This window comes from Setaria italica, chromosome II (genome assembly GCF_000263155.2).
Source record: "Setaria italica strain Yugu1 chromosome II, Setaria_italica_v2.0, whole genome shotgun sequence".
In the NCBI taxonomy this organism is placed as follows: domain Eukaryota; kingdom Viridiplantae; phylum Streptophyta; class Magnoliopsida; order Poales; family Poaceae; genus Setaria; species Setaria italica.
The window spans coordinates 12900592-12916370 of NC_028451.1; the positions used below are offsets into that span (position 1 = coordinate 12900592).

General features: G+C 40.8%; 1 protein-coding gene and 1 long non-coding RNA gene across 4 annotated transcripts; both read right to left on the reverse strand.

Moving 5' to 3' along the window:
* Nucleotides 1-3788: 3788 nt before the first annotated feature.
* LOC101781269 lies at nucleotides 3789-7391 on the reverse strand. 3 transcript variants are annotated; one of them, XR_002676209.1, is made up of 7 exons: nucleotides 6887-7391; nucleotides 6629-6776; nucleotides 6350-6522; nucleotides 6170-6273; nucleotides 6026-6079; nucleotides 5835-5924; nucleotides 3789-4151 (listed from the first exon to the last, which is right to left on the reverse strand). It is a non-coding gene; the product is annotated as an uncharacterized LOC101781269 (long non-coding RNA). The 3 variants fall into 3 exon arrangements; XR_001163258.2 differs by having other exon boundaries at nucleotides 6350-6430; nucleotides 6887-7383; XR_001163257.2 differs by having other exon boundaries at nucleotides 6350-6413; nucleotides 6887-7371.
* Nucleotides 7392-8944: 1553 nt separating this feature from the next.
* LOC101781538 lies at nucleotides 8945-15335 on the reverse strand. The gene is made up of 15 exons (XM_004956038.3): nucleotides 15175-15335; nucleotides 14962-15097; nucleotides 12844-12935; nucleotides 12664-12735; nucleotides 12459-12577; nucleotides 12118-12372; nucleotides 11656-11807; nucleotides 11233-11258; nucleotides 10652-10732; nucleotides 10427-10558; nucleotides 10216-10343; nucleotides 9852-10145; nucleotides 9577-9725; nucleotides 9327-9383; nucleotides 8945-9240 (listed from the first exon to the last, which is right to left on the reverse strand). Exons 3-15 carry the CDS (start codon nucleotides 12923-12925, stop codon nucleotides 9129-9131), a joined length of 1659 nt encoding a protein of 552 aa, XP_004956095.1. The 5' UTR covers nucleotides 12926-12935; nucleotides 14962-15097; nucleotides 15175-15335; the 3' UTR covers nucleotides 8945-9128.
* Between the last annotated feature and the right edge of the window lie 444 nt (nucleotides 15336-15779).

A 15779-nucleotide genomic window follows, 5' to 3' on the forward strand; every position in this document is an offset into this window, starting at 1 on the left:
CACAGGACAATTATTGAGGAGCGGGGAGCCGTCCAAGTGTCCAGGCAACAGAAGAGGAGAATAGTTGAAGGCACCAGAAGCCTTAAGCACGAAGCAACTCCAGAAGCCTTTGCCGCGACTATAAAAGGAGGTACCGGGTGAAGCATTGGAGAAACACACTATGACATCAAGGAAGACATCAACCACATCACCACCAGAGCACCAGAGCATCACCAAGAATCACGAAGACACACTCCACCACCGAAGACCTCCACCCACACTCCACTCATGAAGACATCCACCACCACTCTCTGAGAGAAAAAGAATTAGCCACCATATTTTAGAATCTACCGCTGTATTACTCCACCTCTGTACTACCACTACTAGAATAAAGGGAGGCCGTTGGAGCTCGTCCCTCAGTTTGTAAGGTAATCAAGGTTTGTGCTAAGTGCTTGGGGTTTCCCGAAAGGGAAAGCCGCATGTAAGCTTGTCCCGTGGAAATGGATTAAGCTATCCTGGTAGCATCCCTGGCTTCCTTTAAGCTCGTTCTTATAGGGCGATGTCTCTACGCTAGGGACCCTAGAGGAGAAACCTCTGCGTGTGTCGTTCTCGTGTTAGCCCTGGTAGCGGCGTTTGAGGAGAACCCTGTGTGCGCAGAGAAGTGTTCCCTTCGGGTGGAACTGCCTGGGGAGACGGTAGAGCCTGAGTCCTGTGTGAGCGTGGCTGGGGACGGTGAGGGTGCAGTCCGGGCTGGCCTGGTTCTGAAGCGAGCCAGCGAGGCATGCGGTGAGTACCGAGTAGGACTGTCACAAGCATAGCAGCACGACCGGGCTGAATCTTCGGTCTCGCCAACCCGCAAAGATCCTGAGAATAGGCTTAATTAAGGAATATACCTAATCACGCACCCGCGCGTGCTCGTATCCCCTGAAAGCGACCCCGAATAGTAGCTCAATAGTGCGCAATAGTAAGTGAATAGTGGCTGAATAGTGCCGCCACGTTTAGGTGCTCCACCCACTCCCGGTGAGTGCTCGGGCACTATTCATATTCCCGAATTTGAATAGTGAGCTGAATTTAAATAGTGCCGCGAATTTGAATAGTGTTCGCCGAATTTGAATAGTGCTGTGAATAGTAACTCGAAATTTGAAATCCGAAATTTTTCAAAGTCGCTCGTTCCCTCGCCCTCGATCGAGATTAACTGGTATCAGAGCCGAGGTTGTTAAAATTTGTGTTTTTGAGGGTTTTTCTATATTTAGTCAAGATATTTGAATTAGCTGTTACAACCTTAAGTAAGTGTTTTGCTTTTGATGGAAAGTTTAGTTAGCAAGATTCATCACTATGAACAAAAGTTAAATAAAATACCTCATGAATATAATACCTCTATGTTGAGTGAATGGCCTGCTATTAGAGAGAAAGAAGTTTATTTTATTAGGATGTTATATAAGTTAAAAAAGGATAAAGATCTTTATGACGAAAAAATCAACTCTCAATTAATAAAAGAGCAAAAAGCTAAGGTGAAACCAGTAAACCTTGAAAGCCATAAAGCAAAAGAAGTTCTGCAAAGTGATATCATGAAATATTCCACTATTGATAAAGAAGCCCAAAAGAAGGTTAATGAAAGGTATCTTTTAGAAAGCTATGAAGAAGAAGAAAATAATGTGCAGAGTCACAATGATTTTATAAACTCTCTTGGTGAAAAGGAAATACATAATATAGAAAATGCTATGGATGCGCTAGAAATAAAAGATGAAGAAACAAGTGATTCAAAAGAAGCTAGAACTGAATTAATGGATCAAGGAGATTGTGAGCATGATTGGATAAAAGGAAGAGGTGATTATAATATCAAATGTGCTTTTTGTATATATTATCCTAGTCAAGATAATAGATTTACATGTAGTGTATGTTTAAAATAATGTAGTGTATGTTTAAAATAAGCTTGTGCTTCATGTTTAAGGAATGCTAATCAGAAATGGAGACAAGAAATAGAAATAGTAGCAGAAGATAAAATACTAGCAAGTAGAGTTAGAAATTTAGAAAATAGAGTAAATATCTTAGAAGCTGAGTTGGAAGATCTAAGAAGTAAAATAGAATTTAATAAGATTGAAGGAAATGTTAGTGGCAACACTGAGTTTAAAGATCAAGCCATAGTTGATAAAAATAATGATAAGGCTATACAATTAAAAGATGCTATAATTAATTTTGGCAGCAAGTACATAGTTAGATTACCATTTAAAGAAATTGTAGGAATAAGAATACCTGTAAAGGTAAAATTAACACCTACCATCACTTATAAAATATTAGCATTAGAAGATACTGGTTGTACAAAAAATATTATACATGATAAATATTTTGCAAGATGCCCAGAGATAGTACATACAATAGCTCGTTCTTATGGGGCGATGTCTCTACGCTAGGGACCCTAGAGGAGAAACCTCTGCGTGTGTCGTTCTCGTGTTAGCCCTGGTAGCGGCGTTTGAGGAGAACCCTGTGTGCGCAGAGAAGTGTTCCCTTCGGGTGGAACTGCCTGGGGAGACGATAGAGCCTGAGTCCTGTGTGAGCGTGGCTGGGGACGGTGAGGGTGCAGTCCGGGCTGGCCTGGTTCTGAAGCGAGCTAGCGAGGCATGCGGTGAGTACCGAGTAGGACTGTCACAAGCATAGCAGCACGACCGGCTGAATCTTCGGTCTCGCCAACCCGCAAAGATCATGAGAATAGGCTTAATCAAGGAATATACCTAATCACGCACCCGCGCGTGCTCGTATCCCCTGAAAGCGACCCCGAATAGTAGCTCAATAGTGCGCAATAGTGAGTGAATAGTTGCTGAATAGTGCCGCCACCCATAGGTGCTCCACCCACTCCCGGTGAGTGCTCGGGCACTATTCATATTCCCGAATTTGAATAGTGAGCTGAATTTAAATAGTGCCACGAATTTGAATAGTGTTCGCCGAATTTGAATAGTGCTGTGAATAGTAACTCGAAATTTGAAATCCGAAATTTTTCGAAGTCGCTCGTTCCCTCGCCCTCGATCGAGATTAACTGGTATCAAAGCCGAGGTTGTTAAAATTTGATTAAGCCTCCGCTATTCGGTACCCAGGGTACAAAATAGGTTTATTCTGTACCCGAGTCCCTCGGCGCACCAGCCCCCGCACGGTCGACCGACCCTCCCTAGCGCGTCTGTTTTTTTCCTCCCCGCGCTGGCCGTCCCCGCACGAGTCCGGTTTTTTTTTCCCACGTCCGATTTTTTCCCACGCGCTACCTCACGGTCCCCATTTTTCTTCCGTCGCGTGCATGTTAGTCATGAAGATGCGTATTTTTTCCCCCGAGACTTGTGGCACAGGTTGACTGTTTGGAGTGGCTTGGTAGATTCGGTCTTGACAAAATGTTGGCACATTGGTTGATACGCATGGGATTAGATTAATTGGGTCTGTATGAGTATTAGATTAATTTTTTGTACATCAGCAATTCGAGTAATTGGTTCTGGACGCGTTGGACCAACACATAGTTTCTCGCAGACTCGCACATAAATTCGCTAGCCGGTCACAAACACTTAAAAATGCTATTGACACGTTGGCCCAGCACGTCGTTATGATTGCAATATACATCACGAATTTTTACCGATCTTTATGACTGCAGGATATATTACAGTTTGGTAGGGCTATTTTCACTCAAAGGGTACCCGTCTTTATGATTACGAGCTAAATGTATGAATAAAATAATAAAGGATTATCATCTAGAAAATAATTTATATATCTTGAATTTAGAATCTAGCCGGTGACTGATTGGCGTACAAGTGAAGGAACAAACAACAAGTGTATGATGGTCTTCGCCTGCATGAGGCATGAGATACGATTTCTTTGGAAGCCATCATCATGCCATAAGAAGGGTTATGAAGGATCACATTACAGTCATTACAGTCGGAAAGACATGAACATCACGCCAGAAATAATTTTATACAGTTCCCTTGAGATATTTCAACCTTCACAATCATCTGAGCTTGTTGGATGTCTTCCATAATGCAAACAAATGTCAAGCTTGTTTGGTCAAACAAATCTGCTCTAATGTGAACTTGCTAGCTATCGATTTGTCATAATGACCACACAACCATTATGAGCATACTGTTCAGGTGTCGTCTCACGTCTAAGGTGTCCTAAGCAAAGTAACTGACCGGAACATCAGCCTGTAAATAAGATCCATGAGCAATTGAGTGTTCATCAGCTGAACTGAAAATGTAAATTATTTAAGTCAAACTACTCAGGCCCAAAGGTATTTCCATGCACCAGAGATTTCTTAATTTAATGGCTTAACAAGAGATCCTTGAGAGTAAAATGGTTGGCGTATATATCAACTTGAATGCCCAATCGAGCTTTACATGATTAAAATTGCTTTTGTGAGTTCTCATAGTCATCCGAGATTTTCTTTACTGTGGAATATAGTTGCATAATCCATAGCATTAAAACATACAAAAACCAAAAAAAAAACCTACATGCTCATAATTCTCTGTGGCTAGAATAAATAGATATACTAAATAACCCCATATCAACAAACGTTAAAATTTGTCAAGAAATATAAACATGCATATGTAAATGCAGTGATTGTTCAGTATACTACAAGTTGACAAATATTTCTTAGAAATTCAAATGCATGTATCTTTTATTGGAGAAGATCGCCAAAGAAAGATCTCCCCGATGGCACTCTGTCAAAGAATGCTACCAAAAACTGCTTGGTACATAGAAGTCAAGGGACCAACAAAATTTTCACACAGAAACGTACAACGTGAGCAAAGATTGACCAATTAACTCAACAGGTTCTGCATCCTAACTCAAAATTAGAGAAAAATGATCAATCCTAGAAACAAACGAACAAAGATAAAGCAGAAGGTTGGACAGTAGTGCACGGTCTAAATGCCGGACAATGTGCATCAAATTGAAAAGTAAGGCAGCAGGTTGGAATGATGAAGTATGCAACTGTTCATCAAATTGACAAGATAAAGTGGCTTTCTATATTTGGAGATAAACATCTGAGCAATAGATAAATGGTCTTGCAGCAAGCAAAGTGGCATGCATAAGCGGATACTGACATTTCAGAATACATAAGTACGCATATGGACAGTAATTTTCATCAGATCTGGGATTTATGAGCAACTGATATGTCACACAAGCAATTGTACTAAGCATGCCATAAAGTGTAAGAATCAGAAACCTAAAATCTGAAATATCAGCAGCTACATATAAAGATAAGGGTAGATATATTGATACCGCATATTATGCCCACTGTTTAATAGGTGCAATCTTAGAAGAGATACTAACCAAAAGCCAAATGGGAGCATACTGACAAATGAAGCAAATGAAACTTCCACCTTCAGGCCAATAGGCCATGGCATACCAAGTGAAAATTCTATATAGTGGGAGAGAAAACCAACAGATAGTTGCAAGCATTCTAATTATGGATTTAACTGCACAGCACCAACTACAAAAGAATATGTCTTTTTTAAAAAAACAAGAAACGTCACCAAATGAGTGGTCTTTACGAAAAAAAATAAGAAAACAAAACTAAATTCTTCATGACAGATAACAGAGAAAACAATCACATCTTCTATCTGCTGGAAACATCGCACTTCTATCACCATGGAAAGAAACAATATCATTTAAATTAACGATAGATATCACTCAGTTCTTCATCTGAAATAATTATCAGCTGGTCCAGGGGCTGAAAGATTTGATTGGATCGATATGAAATGACCCTGGAAAGCATATAGTCACTACTTGTAACTTGATTAAATTGGCACCAGCAGCTATACTTATTGGCTATTGCACATAATCACACTGAGGGACATGTGAGATGGTAAGGTAAAAAAAAAAACCTTTATTCTAGATGTACTGCTGGGTTGTATCCCCTTTTGCCTTGATTTTTCAATGTTATATCTGGGATAATTTGTATTGCAAACATGAACCTGTCAGCACGACAGCATCACAAGGAAAAGGGGATTAGCATGCATGCAAGAATCTACACAAAAACAACAGAGAGGCAATATGGTTACAAAACAACAATTACCATGCAGAAGGATTATCGGAGGAAATAAGATCCACCTCTCCAGTGGTGTTAGATCTACACAAAGGAGCATAAATTAAAATTGGAAATAGGATTAATTGAACAAAAATCACAGGCAAGATCAATTTCATCAGAAGAATTCCTGACCTCATGCAGTCTCAGCAGCATGCCATCATGGATGCCTTCCAGCATAATTGACCAGATACGGCCGCGCATGCCCCAGCAACATTCGTGTGACACAAATCCAAAATCTTCCAAAATTGACAGAATCAGAAACATTTTTATGCATCCAAATCAGTTTCACCAACATCAAACACAGCTGCTCACCTGATTGCCGAGAGTGTCGTTGTTGCCACATATGCTTGCGTCTGCACGGATGAGGCACAAGAACCTGGGTACACGCAGAAGCTGATGACCATGAGTGAAGAACGAGTAGGTGAGCGTGCTGTTAATGGCATGAATACCAGCGGAGAGAAGGCATCTAGCAGTAGCACGTATGCCTGAACTCCATAGGAAACAAATCCAAAAACATCCGCATGCACATAAGCACAAAAGTTTTGAATCTTTGAACTAGATTTTGGATGGGGGCACATAGATTGCACTAACCTGGAGCTCCCTTCGTGATGGAGGGCATCTCCGGAGCCACTGAGCACTCGCCGCCCGCGAGTCATGAGGAGGAAGCAGCCGCGGCCGTGTCGTCGCACGGAGGGGATTGGTGCCGCGCCGGATCATCGCCACTCCACCGGCGAAGAAACTAGGAGCGTCAACCACACACCATGGGCATAGCAAGATAACACGGATGAGATTTTCTACGCAGAAAAATCAAAAATTTTGGGAGGCCATCCGCATCACCGCAATGCATACCTGCCCTCACGGATCTAGAAGGGGAGCGCACAGCCGTACCGCCGCTCGCCTGGAGGACGGAGCCCCCGCCTCGATTTGGTTGTCAGGTCAGCAAATCCGGTTCGCCCTCACGCCCACGACGAGGATCCGGCCGGGAGGTGGCCCTGTTGTCCGCCGTAAGGGGAAGGAGACCGCAACCGTCGTCACGTGGAGGGGGATGGCGCCGACGACCGTCACCGACCGACCAGCTCCCGCAGCTTGTGGCACCGTCCATTAGGCCCACCCTCGGATCTGGGTGACAGGGAGGGGATAAGGAAGCGGCCGCCGCAACACTACCGCCGGAGTGCCGGGAGGGGCGGAGGCGGTGCTGCGAAGGGCCTGGAGGCGGCGGCGGTGTGGAGCAGAGCACGAGAGGGACGGGGAGAGATGCGATCGCGGTCTCGCGGAACTGCAAATGCAGTTTGTAGGCCATGATCTCCGGCTCCCCGCCGTAGAAAAAAAAATAGCAAAAAAAACCGGTGCGGGCGGCGGACCGGAGGGGCTCAGTCTAGGTTCGGCTCCACGGAGCGACCCGGGTACAGAATAGCTTATTCTGTACCAGGGTATTATTTAGTGTGTGTGTATATATATATATATATATATTTCATTGCACATACAATATTCTCTGAGGGTTGGATCTAAATGGGTTGATACTTATGAGACTTATATTTAAATAGGTTGATACATGACAGAACCACATTTTAAAAATTTGGCGTGAAAATGGTACAAAATTTTGGTAGGAACGGCATTTCCAGGGATGGGTGGAAAATAATTTGTTTCCAGGAGTAGACATGTTACCAGCTCCTACAAATAACTATTTAGCTGTGAAAAGCTGGAGTGGGTAGCGCACACGCCCCTGCAAATGTTGTTTGAAACCGTTTTTGTAGTAGTGCATGCCTAGGAATAGTAGTGGTCTGCTTATCTCTTGCTCAAATAAATCTTGCGAGATCCTATATTTGCTAAGTATATCCGCGATTTAGCATAAAAAAGATACTTTTTTTGTCATCAGCTAAATCTTGCTCAAGTTGTTTTCTTTATTTTTTAGTCAAGACAAATCAATAAGTGATCTCCGCAAGATTTACTTCCTCCGTCTGGAAATACAAGGTATCTCAAAGATTTTAGGACATATTAGCAGGAATAGCAAAAGATGCATGTACCCCTAAATTATAGGTGGGAAGTTGTATTGTCTGGCTCTTTTAATGACAAAATTGCATATAACAAGAAATTAATTTTTAGTAATAATCCACTAATCAGCCATCCTTAATTCAATTCTGGGTATAATTAAATGAGCAATCATCCAAATGTACTTATAATGCCTTGTATTTGAGGATAAATTTTAAACTCTTGAATGTCTTGTATTACAGGATGTAGCAAGTACTCCCCTATACAAAGAGTAGAACTGAATCTTGCCTTGCAGCCGCTTCCACCGCGCACCTGCGAGAGAACCCAAGGTTGATTCCGCTTACCCATGTTGGGGACATTGGCTAAGCGATTGCATCGTGAACCGGGAGAGGGCGAGAGGCAGCACGGAGCAGGTGTTTGGGGCGGCTACAGGTTCGACAGGTTAATGATAATTTGGAGGAAGAATGCAAGGGTGAAGACTGTGCAACGGTATTTTAGGGAAATGATAAAAATAATTGACCTGTAGGATTTTGGACGAGTAGTATTTTAACAAAAGTGACGGAAGCTACGACGACGAATAATATGGGACGGAGTGAGTACACATGAACCCATCCAACATCTCATACAAAGCAGAAGAGATAACATCTGAAACAATGATCAACGAAACAACTTTCCTTCCAAACCCCACGGAATAGAGGTGTTGGGCTGCAACAGCAGGCGCACAGCAGAATTTGTTTACTCCAGCGCAAGATAACAGTCGGGATAAAATTTGATTTGTTGGAAACGTCCCTACACACGGTCACAGCAGACCTCATTTGAGCAGACAGGAAGAGGTAGAAAATGCCAACGGATTCCAATTGTGTGCCTGATTTCTACATTGAGCGACACTCGGATTGACTCCGAGACATAAAATAAAGATGCATGTAAACAGGTCCAGATGGAGAGATTAGTATTAGCTCAAGCTTAAAAACCACACATTAAATGTAGGTACATCAAAAAAAGACAATAAACCATTTATATCTTACATAGCATACAAGCTCAAACTAATACAAGTACTTAAGACATGCCAACTCGAACAAGCTCCAGTGAAGTAGAGCAAAGACTACTTGAGCACGCATTTAGGGCAGCCATCAGCTACGACTTCTTGTTTGTCATTCATATCATCCTCCTCCACATCACTTGGATCAAACCAATATGGATCAGGCACTGGCCACCTGTTATTCAGTAATTTACAACCAAACGTACTATGATCAGCAACTTTATAATGCAACTTCAATAGCAATGAGATGTATCAGCTTACTCATTTATTGGTTCCTCATCTCCACGGACAGTGTCCCCGAAACTAAACTCTGTAGTTCTGTGAAATACACAGAAAAATAGATTTAATAAAACAATTATGCTTGATAGAACATCCTTCAACTAGTTTATTCAAATGTTAACCAAAGCTTACAGCTAAGTGCAAAATAAACTGAATACTTGTTCAAACAGGCACAATAACCAAAATAAAAAAAGAAATCTAGACATACTTAAAAAAACAAATATATACATACTTTTTTGTCTTCAAACATTCCAGGATTCTACAGAGATCTTCATAATCCATGTACGGGGTTCCTATTTTCTCACAATTGTAGCACATTCCATGAAAGTTCATGCCAATAAAATTACCATCAACATCAACAAGGGGCCCTCCAATCCCCACCTAACCAGGTTACAAAGGGGTTGTCAGTTGTAATGCAAAGAATCTCAGTACATGATGTGATAGGTTAGTTAAACTTATATTTACTTCCCAACATGTTTAAAGTGGGAAAAATAAGATCAACACTACCTTACTGATTTTACATGTGGAGTAACAAAGAACTTTGCAATCAAGCGAGCTTGACCCCAGAGTTAGTTTCCCACTTGCAGCCATTAACGTGCCTGATTGGAAGATCCGCCCAACAGCTACTACCGTAGAATTATTTACCAGAGAATCATGAAGATTCACAGGACGCTTCTCAAGATTCATAGGACAAAGAGCACGGTGATTATCAACACTGACTACAGCAACATTGTAATGTAAACTATAATGTTTCAATGTCCCTATTACTCTGCACTTTTTGCTTGGGAGCAACACATCAATCTGCAAACAATACAATGAAACTTAGGTTGTATCTAGAAACAAGGATCACAATATAGTCAGGAGCACTAACCCTCAGGTCCTCAACGATCTTATTTGGATCATTACGATCTCTAATCAAGCTTGCTGAAGTAAGAATTTTCGGATACTCATCATCATAGTCAATAAAAACTCCAGTGCATGCAAAAAACCTTGTTTCTCCTGGACACCACGATTCTGATCATCAGCAAATGATGACCAAACACAAATATGAAATAGTAAATAGCACATTACTGCAAAATCACCTTTGAAAGAAGCAAGTGCCACAACATTTCGAGATATCTCAGAAGAAACTCTTTTCCTGAATACACCCCAAACACCTTTAGGATATAAATCACCAAAAGGATCTTCACAAGTATTAACCAAAATCATGCCACCTGAAAAATGATGCATGGTATAATACTAGAGGTACAACAGGGCTGTACAAAGGCTCAATGCAGGATAACTAAGAAAATGTACAAGCCACTCACGATTGACCATAGTCCTTGATGGAATAGGATAACCCAAAGAATTCAGATCCTGAAATTGTTCCTTGTCAACAACATCATATGCTGGTACAACATGGTCAAGTGATTAGAAGTAGCACATACTAAGTCTAAGTAAAATTTGCAACAATCAAATATACCCATAAGCACCTCATCTCATCTCAAGGAATCAATGATGGTCATGGTGTGCTCTATGCACAATCTAGATCTTCTGTAAATGGATTTATGTAGACATGTGAATGCAATATTTAATAGCATCCTATTGCCCTATATGCAATTATGCATGTGTCTACGTACGAGCCAATTGATGATAAAAATTTTAAGGCAGAGTAATGTTACTTTTCAAAATTAGAATCCGTGGAATATCAATTGAGATACATCACATTGCAAGGGCACCATGCTAGCATGGTAAAAATGTTGACTGATTAGCGTACGCTAACAGAAAATCACAACTTAATAAAGAAAAGGTTAAACTAGTTAATGGTTATCATGGAAGTACATAAGCTACTTTGCACTACTAATGGTGATGGATTGCACAATAAAGACATTTGATCGGTCATGCTCACCTTTAGGATGGAAGTAAAGTTCCCCCCTGCAGAAGAACATCAACATGAGCACTAGCACCAACACTAAGTATCAACCAAGCACAATACAATGCCACCATGGTGGCAGAGTTGTAGGAAAGGAAAAGATAATAGAGATGAGTTACGATGGACACTTCAAAAACTTTTAGTGTATAGTCTGAACAAAAAAACTCACATATTTTGAATAAGACATAAGCTTCAATACTGACACAGGATGACAGGAATATAGCTACTCTAAAAAAAAATGCAAACTGTGACAGATACCAATAGCACAACTGGTCCATTGGCAGTTATCTTTAGGTAGAGGTACCAAAGAATTTTGTTGTTATTAGGGATCAACATTAGGAACTGCAACAAATGCACAAAGAAACTACAAAAAGGAATAAAGCTAACAAAACAGCTTACCTTTTAGTCTCATACCAACCATTCATGCCAACATAGCGAAATACCCCCCTTGATGTTGACCGTTCGAGAAATATTCTCCTTGGCAAGAAATAGCAGTGGTTCATGCCAACAAAATTTCCATCTATATCAAAAAATGCCGCCCCTAACGAATTCTAGAAAAAGAAAGAGTAACATGGATTTCACTGGAACAAAATAAAATGATCTGAAACAAGAGTTACTCCCCACTTTATCCCCAATTACTTGTAAATGCTTAGAAATGTATAATATCTTTAAAGTATGTTCCATTGCAAATCTAACCAATACAGAACCCATTCAACTTTATTGTACAGTTTAAAAGAACTTAGAAGCCAAACTATAGTCAATGGTGTTAAATAGAAGTAAACCAAGAGTAACACCATTTTCTATAGAATATGAGATGTAGCATTTCTAACCAAAGATTAACCCATATGAATGCAACTGTACCTCAGGGGAACGAGAGAATATAAGAAATTCTCTATCTTTAGATCCACGTGATATTTCCCCACTTGTTGCTATGAATTCGTCATAGACACGCCCTACAGCTATTAGCTGCTTACAGGGCACAGATTCCATCCCAGGATTAAGATGTATGCAATAAACATTAAGGGGGGACAAGACTTTGACAACAGCAAGTTGACAGTCAGAATCATATTCGTCCAGATAGCCTGTGGCAACATTTCCTTCATAGTACACTTCGATCTATAACATAAAGCATAGGAAATATTAAGGAATGACCATAGTTATCTTAAGTACACAATCAAAAATTAATGATTAGCAGCACCAACCTCTTCTTCATAGTCGCACGTCTGAAGAACACTAACCAACTTTCCAGTTGTCACAAACTTTGTGACATTGTTCTGGCATTCTATGGCAATACCAGAGAATGGAAACCGAAATCCGCGTGCTACAGAAGATCTTAATTTACATCATTCATAATTAACAATGTTTAAACATATATTTCGAAAAGTAAGGATACAGCAGCATAATCACCATTCAAAACAAGTGAGACAACACTTCTACGAAGATTTGATGCAACGTCTTCATGCAGCTGACTCCAAATATCTTGATTGTCCCCAAGTAAGTCAGTCAAAGAAACACAGTACAACAGAGATGTGAGTCATCAAATAGAGCTGCAAAAAAAATGTAGAGAAAAAGGAAGAGCCAGCAGACCTGAGATCGATGACTCTCCATCACTGCGAGTTCTTTTTTTCTTTTTTGAGAAAACACCTCTCTTCCCCTTACTTGCTGACATCTTTCCAGCACTAATAAAGAACTAAAGGTCAACTCTAGGTTACAACAAGCAAAGCATCAATGCAAATCCATGGCTGAACAGATAATGAAAGGGCCACTTTAAAATTATAGCCAATGCTGTTGGTTCTCTATCCAACAAATGTTTACTGTAAGCCTCAAAATCAACTTCAATAAAGCAAACAAAAGGCATTAATTCACTGGTTGTTAGTTTCTCACTTCTCAAATAATATCGACCAGTAGAAAAATGCAGTTCACAACCATGTTCAACCCAACCCTGAGAAGTATAAGCAAAGTGATAACTAGGTCGGCTACCAGGTAAGTGAAATCGATGGGAAGCTGCTCAGTAATGCGATATAGGTACCAACCTGCCCTAATAAACTAATCAACCATGAAAAGCCAAATACAAGGTCAATGAAGCCATCATACTCGAACTAAGAAGGCCTCATTTTTTTAACAGATTCAAACAGCAAGAGAAGCAATCCGACAAATTGACGATTCAAGAAATAAGTCCTAAGCTAATGTTGATTTTCCAAATTTGGCGTTGGCGGCGTCCTGAAGAAATAATAAACCCACAATCCAACCATAGCACGCAGATCAAAGAGTTCAAGAGAAACCAGAAAAAATTTCAGTTCCGAACGAAAAGACGAGTTAAGATATGAGCTTGTCATATTTTCCTATAAAGGAGCTTGTCATATTTTCCTATAAAGAATGGTATGTTGATTCAGCAAACATGTTCAGCCAGGCCAATCAGAGCTAAGGTACATAATATTTGTGCTCAAGAACAACAGCCTAAAACTGCAAACATAGAGCTAGTTATACTACGATATGTTGATATGGTATTACTGCAAAGTTAGCTTGCAATTCTTGTGAATCATGGCAGGAAAAATGTAAACAAACAGATTTGGCATATTTAACCTTTGAAATTAAAAGCAATAAAAGTTACAGGATTAGATATACTAGTACACGATTATATTGGAAGCACTTTGAGACCAGTAGAGAAATTATGTATGTTGAGTCATGAGAAAAGTGCATAATGCTGTACAATGGATCCAAGTAAATTATGTTTTGCAACGGAAATGCAAGTAAACAGATCCAATTGCTGCCTCAGTTGACCTGAGACTATTGCAAGTGTAGTGCCCAGATCCTAGTGGTTGCCAAAACCAACTCAATGCTACTAGTGGTGTGGTCAGGTAAGGTTCTAAAGTAATTTATACTAATCCTGTGAGGTCGTGAAGATTAAACTAATGCAATAGATACTGATCTAACAACTCGATTTTACATCTAGCTGTTCAAGTCTCTGAATAGAGCATGTACAGACAATTGCCAAAGCTCTATTGTGCTGAGCATGTACATATTTGCTAAATTGGAAATCAGATCTCTTAAGCAAAGTTTTGTGCTGAGCAAAACCAAAACCCTAGGACCCAGGAACGGTTTATAATATAAGTACATGTGTATGTTGTGTGACAGTTGGGGTTTTCCCCACTTTCATTTCTCACCTCCCAGGTTTATAATATAATTAAGTTAAATTTCTTGTAGTGCAAACTCGTACTTCATAATTCCTAGCTAAACAACACAGGGTACTAAATTAAGTTAGCACTGCCATCTCGAAGAAATGCCGTCACAGAATCAAGGATACTAGGGACTGCAAAAAGAGATAGCACTCAATGCTTGTTACTCTTGAACAAGAATATCAATTGACAGAAAATACAAATGAGATGGCACTCAACACTTTCTCCTCTCAATGAAGATTATGAATTGGCAGAAATCACAAATTTGAGGCTGCACCACGCTAACCAAACAAGAAAGAGGTGAAGATCAACATGCATGCCATGGATCTAGCAATTCAACATGCTAACCATACAAAACACAGATCTGTCTAAATCACTTTACCTAAACATCAAATCAAGGAAGCTTATGACTCAATTGGCAACAGAAGTAGATCAAACAATAAGCACAGCATAGATCAAGAAGGGGCTGGCCAGCCTGTGGCAAGGAGAGGCGCGCTGGTACATGAACGAAGCAGGAGCGTACGAGTACCTCCTGACTCCTGGTCGTTTTGCTGCCCTCCTCTTCCTCTTCGCCTACAGATCCTTTTCCTCCCCTGCAGATCCTCCTAAAGATTCTCCTCTCCCCGTGCAGATCCTTCAATTTTCCTCGTTCTCCTTCGATTGCCCTGCAGAAGAACGGATCTAGGGTTACAGGAGAAGAGGGTTTGAGAGAATGATGGGAGAGAGATCCATGACTCTGTACCGGCGACGATATGAGATGCAGCAGACGCCACCTCTGAAGTGCTCGCGGGGAGATAGAGGCACGGCGAGCGGCGGCGCACTCCGCGCTGGAGACGAGGTGGAGCGACGGGAAAGAGGAGGGCGGTATCCTGATGCGATACCGGGCAGGGAGGGGGTAATAATAATGGATTAATAATCGGATAAATTTGGATTTTTACCAACATAAATAATGGGTTTCGCAAAATTGCCACTGCAAACATGGATTTCGCGGAAATCACCACTTAAAACGTTTGACACCTTGTTTTGCTTGCCATTTTCTCACTCTCATTGACTTTTAGAGCGACCACTTCACTTCAAAAAAACTAGCTCCACCCCACTAGCTCCACACTTTCCTAGCTCTACTCCACCAATTTCAGAAAAATATGGAACTGCTGCACGTGTTTGGCTGGTGGTAGTGCTCCAGCTTCAAAAACATAAACAAGTGTTATGAAAAGTCTATTTTACCTTTTGTGAACGGGCCCACATGTCTATCTCTTCTCCTTTCTCCCCTTTATCCTCTCACCATGTCAACTAGAAAATTAACTTTCATTTCCCAAGATTGTACGATCAGATCAGCGAACCAAATCA

Excerpts from the sequence above, each read along its gene's own strand:
- LOC101781538 (XM_004956038.3), bottom strand. The coding sequence starts at position 12,925 with ATGTCAGCAAGTAAGGGGAAGAGAGGTGTTTTCTCAAAAAAGAAAAAA. Across the intron at positions 12,578-12,663 it reads TGTCTCACTTGTTTTGAATG|CACGCGGATTTCGGTTTCCA; the intron begins GTGATTATGCTG and ends GATCTTCTGTAG. Across the intron at positions 12,373-12,458 it reads CGTGCGACTATGAAGAAGAG|ATCGAAGTGTACTATGAAGG; the intron begins GTTGGTGCTGCT and ends TTTATGTTATAG.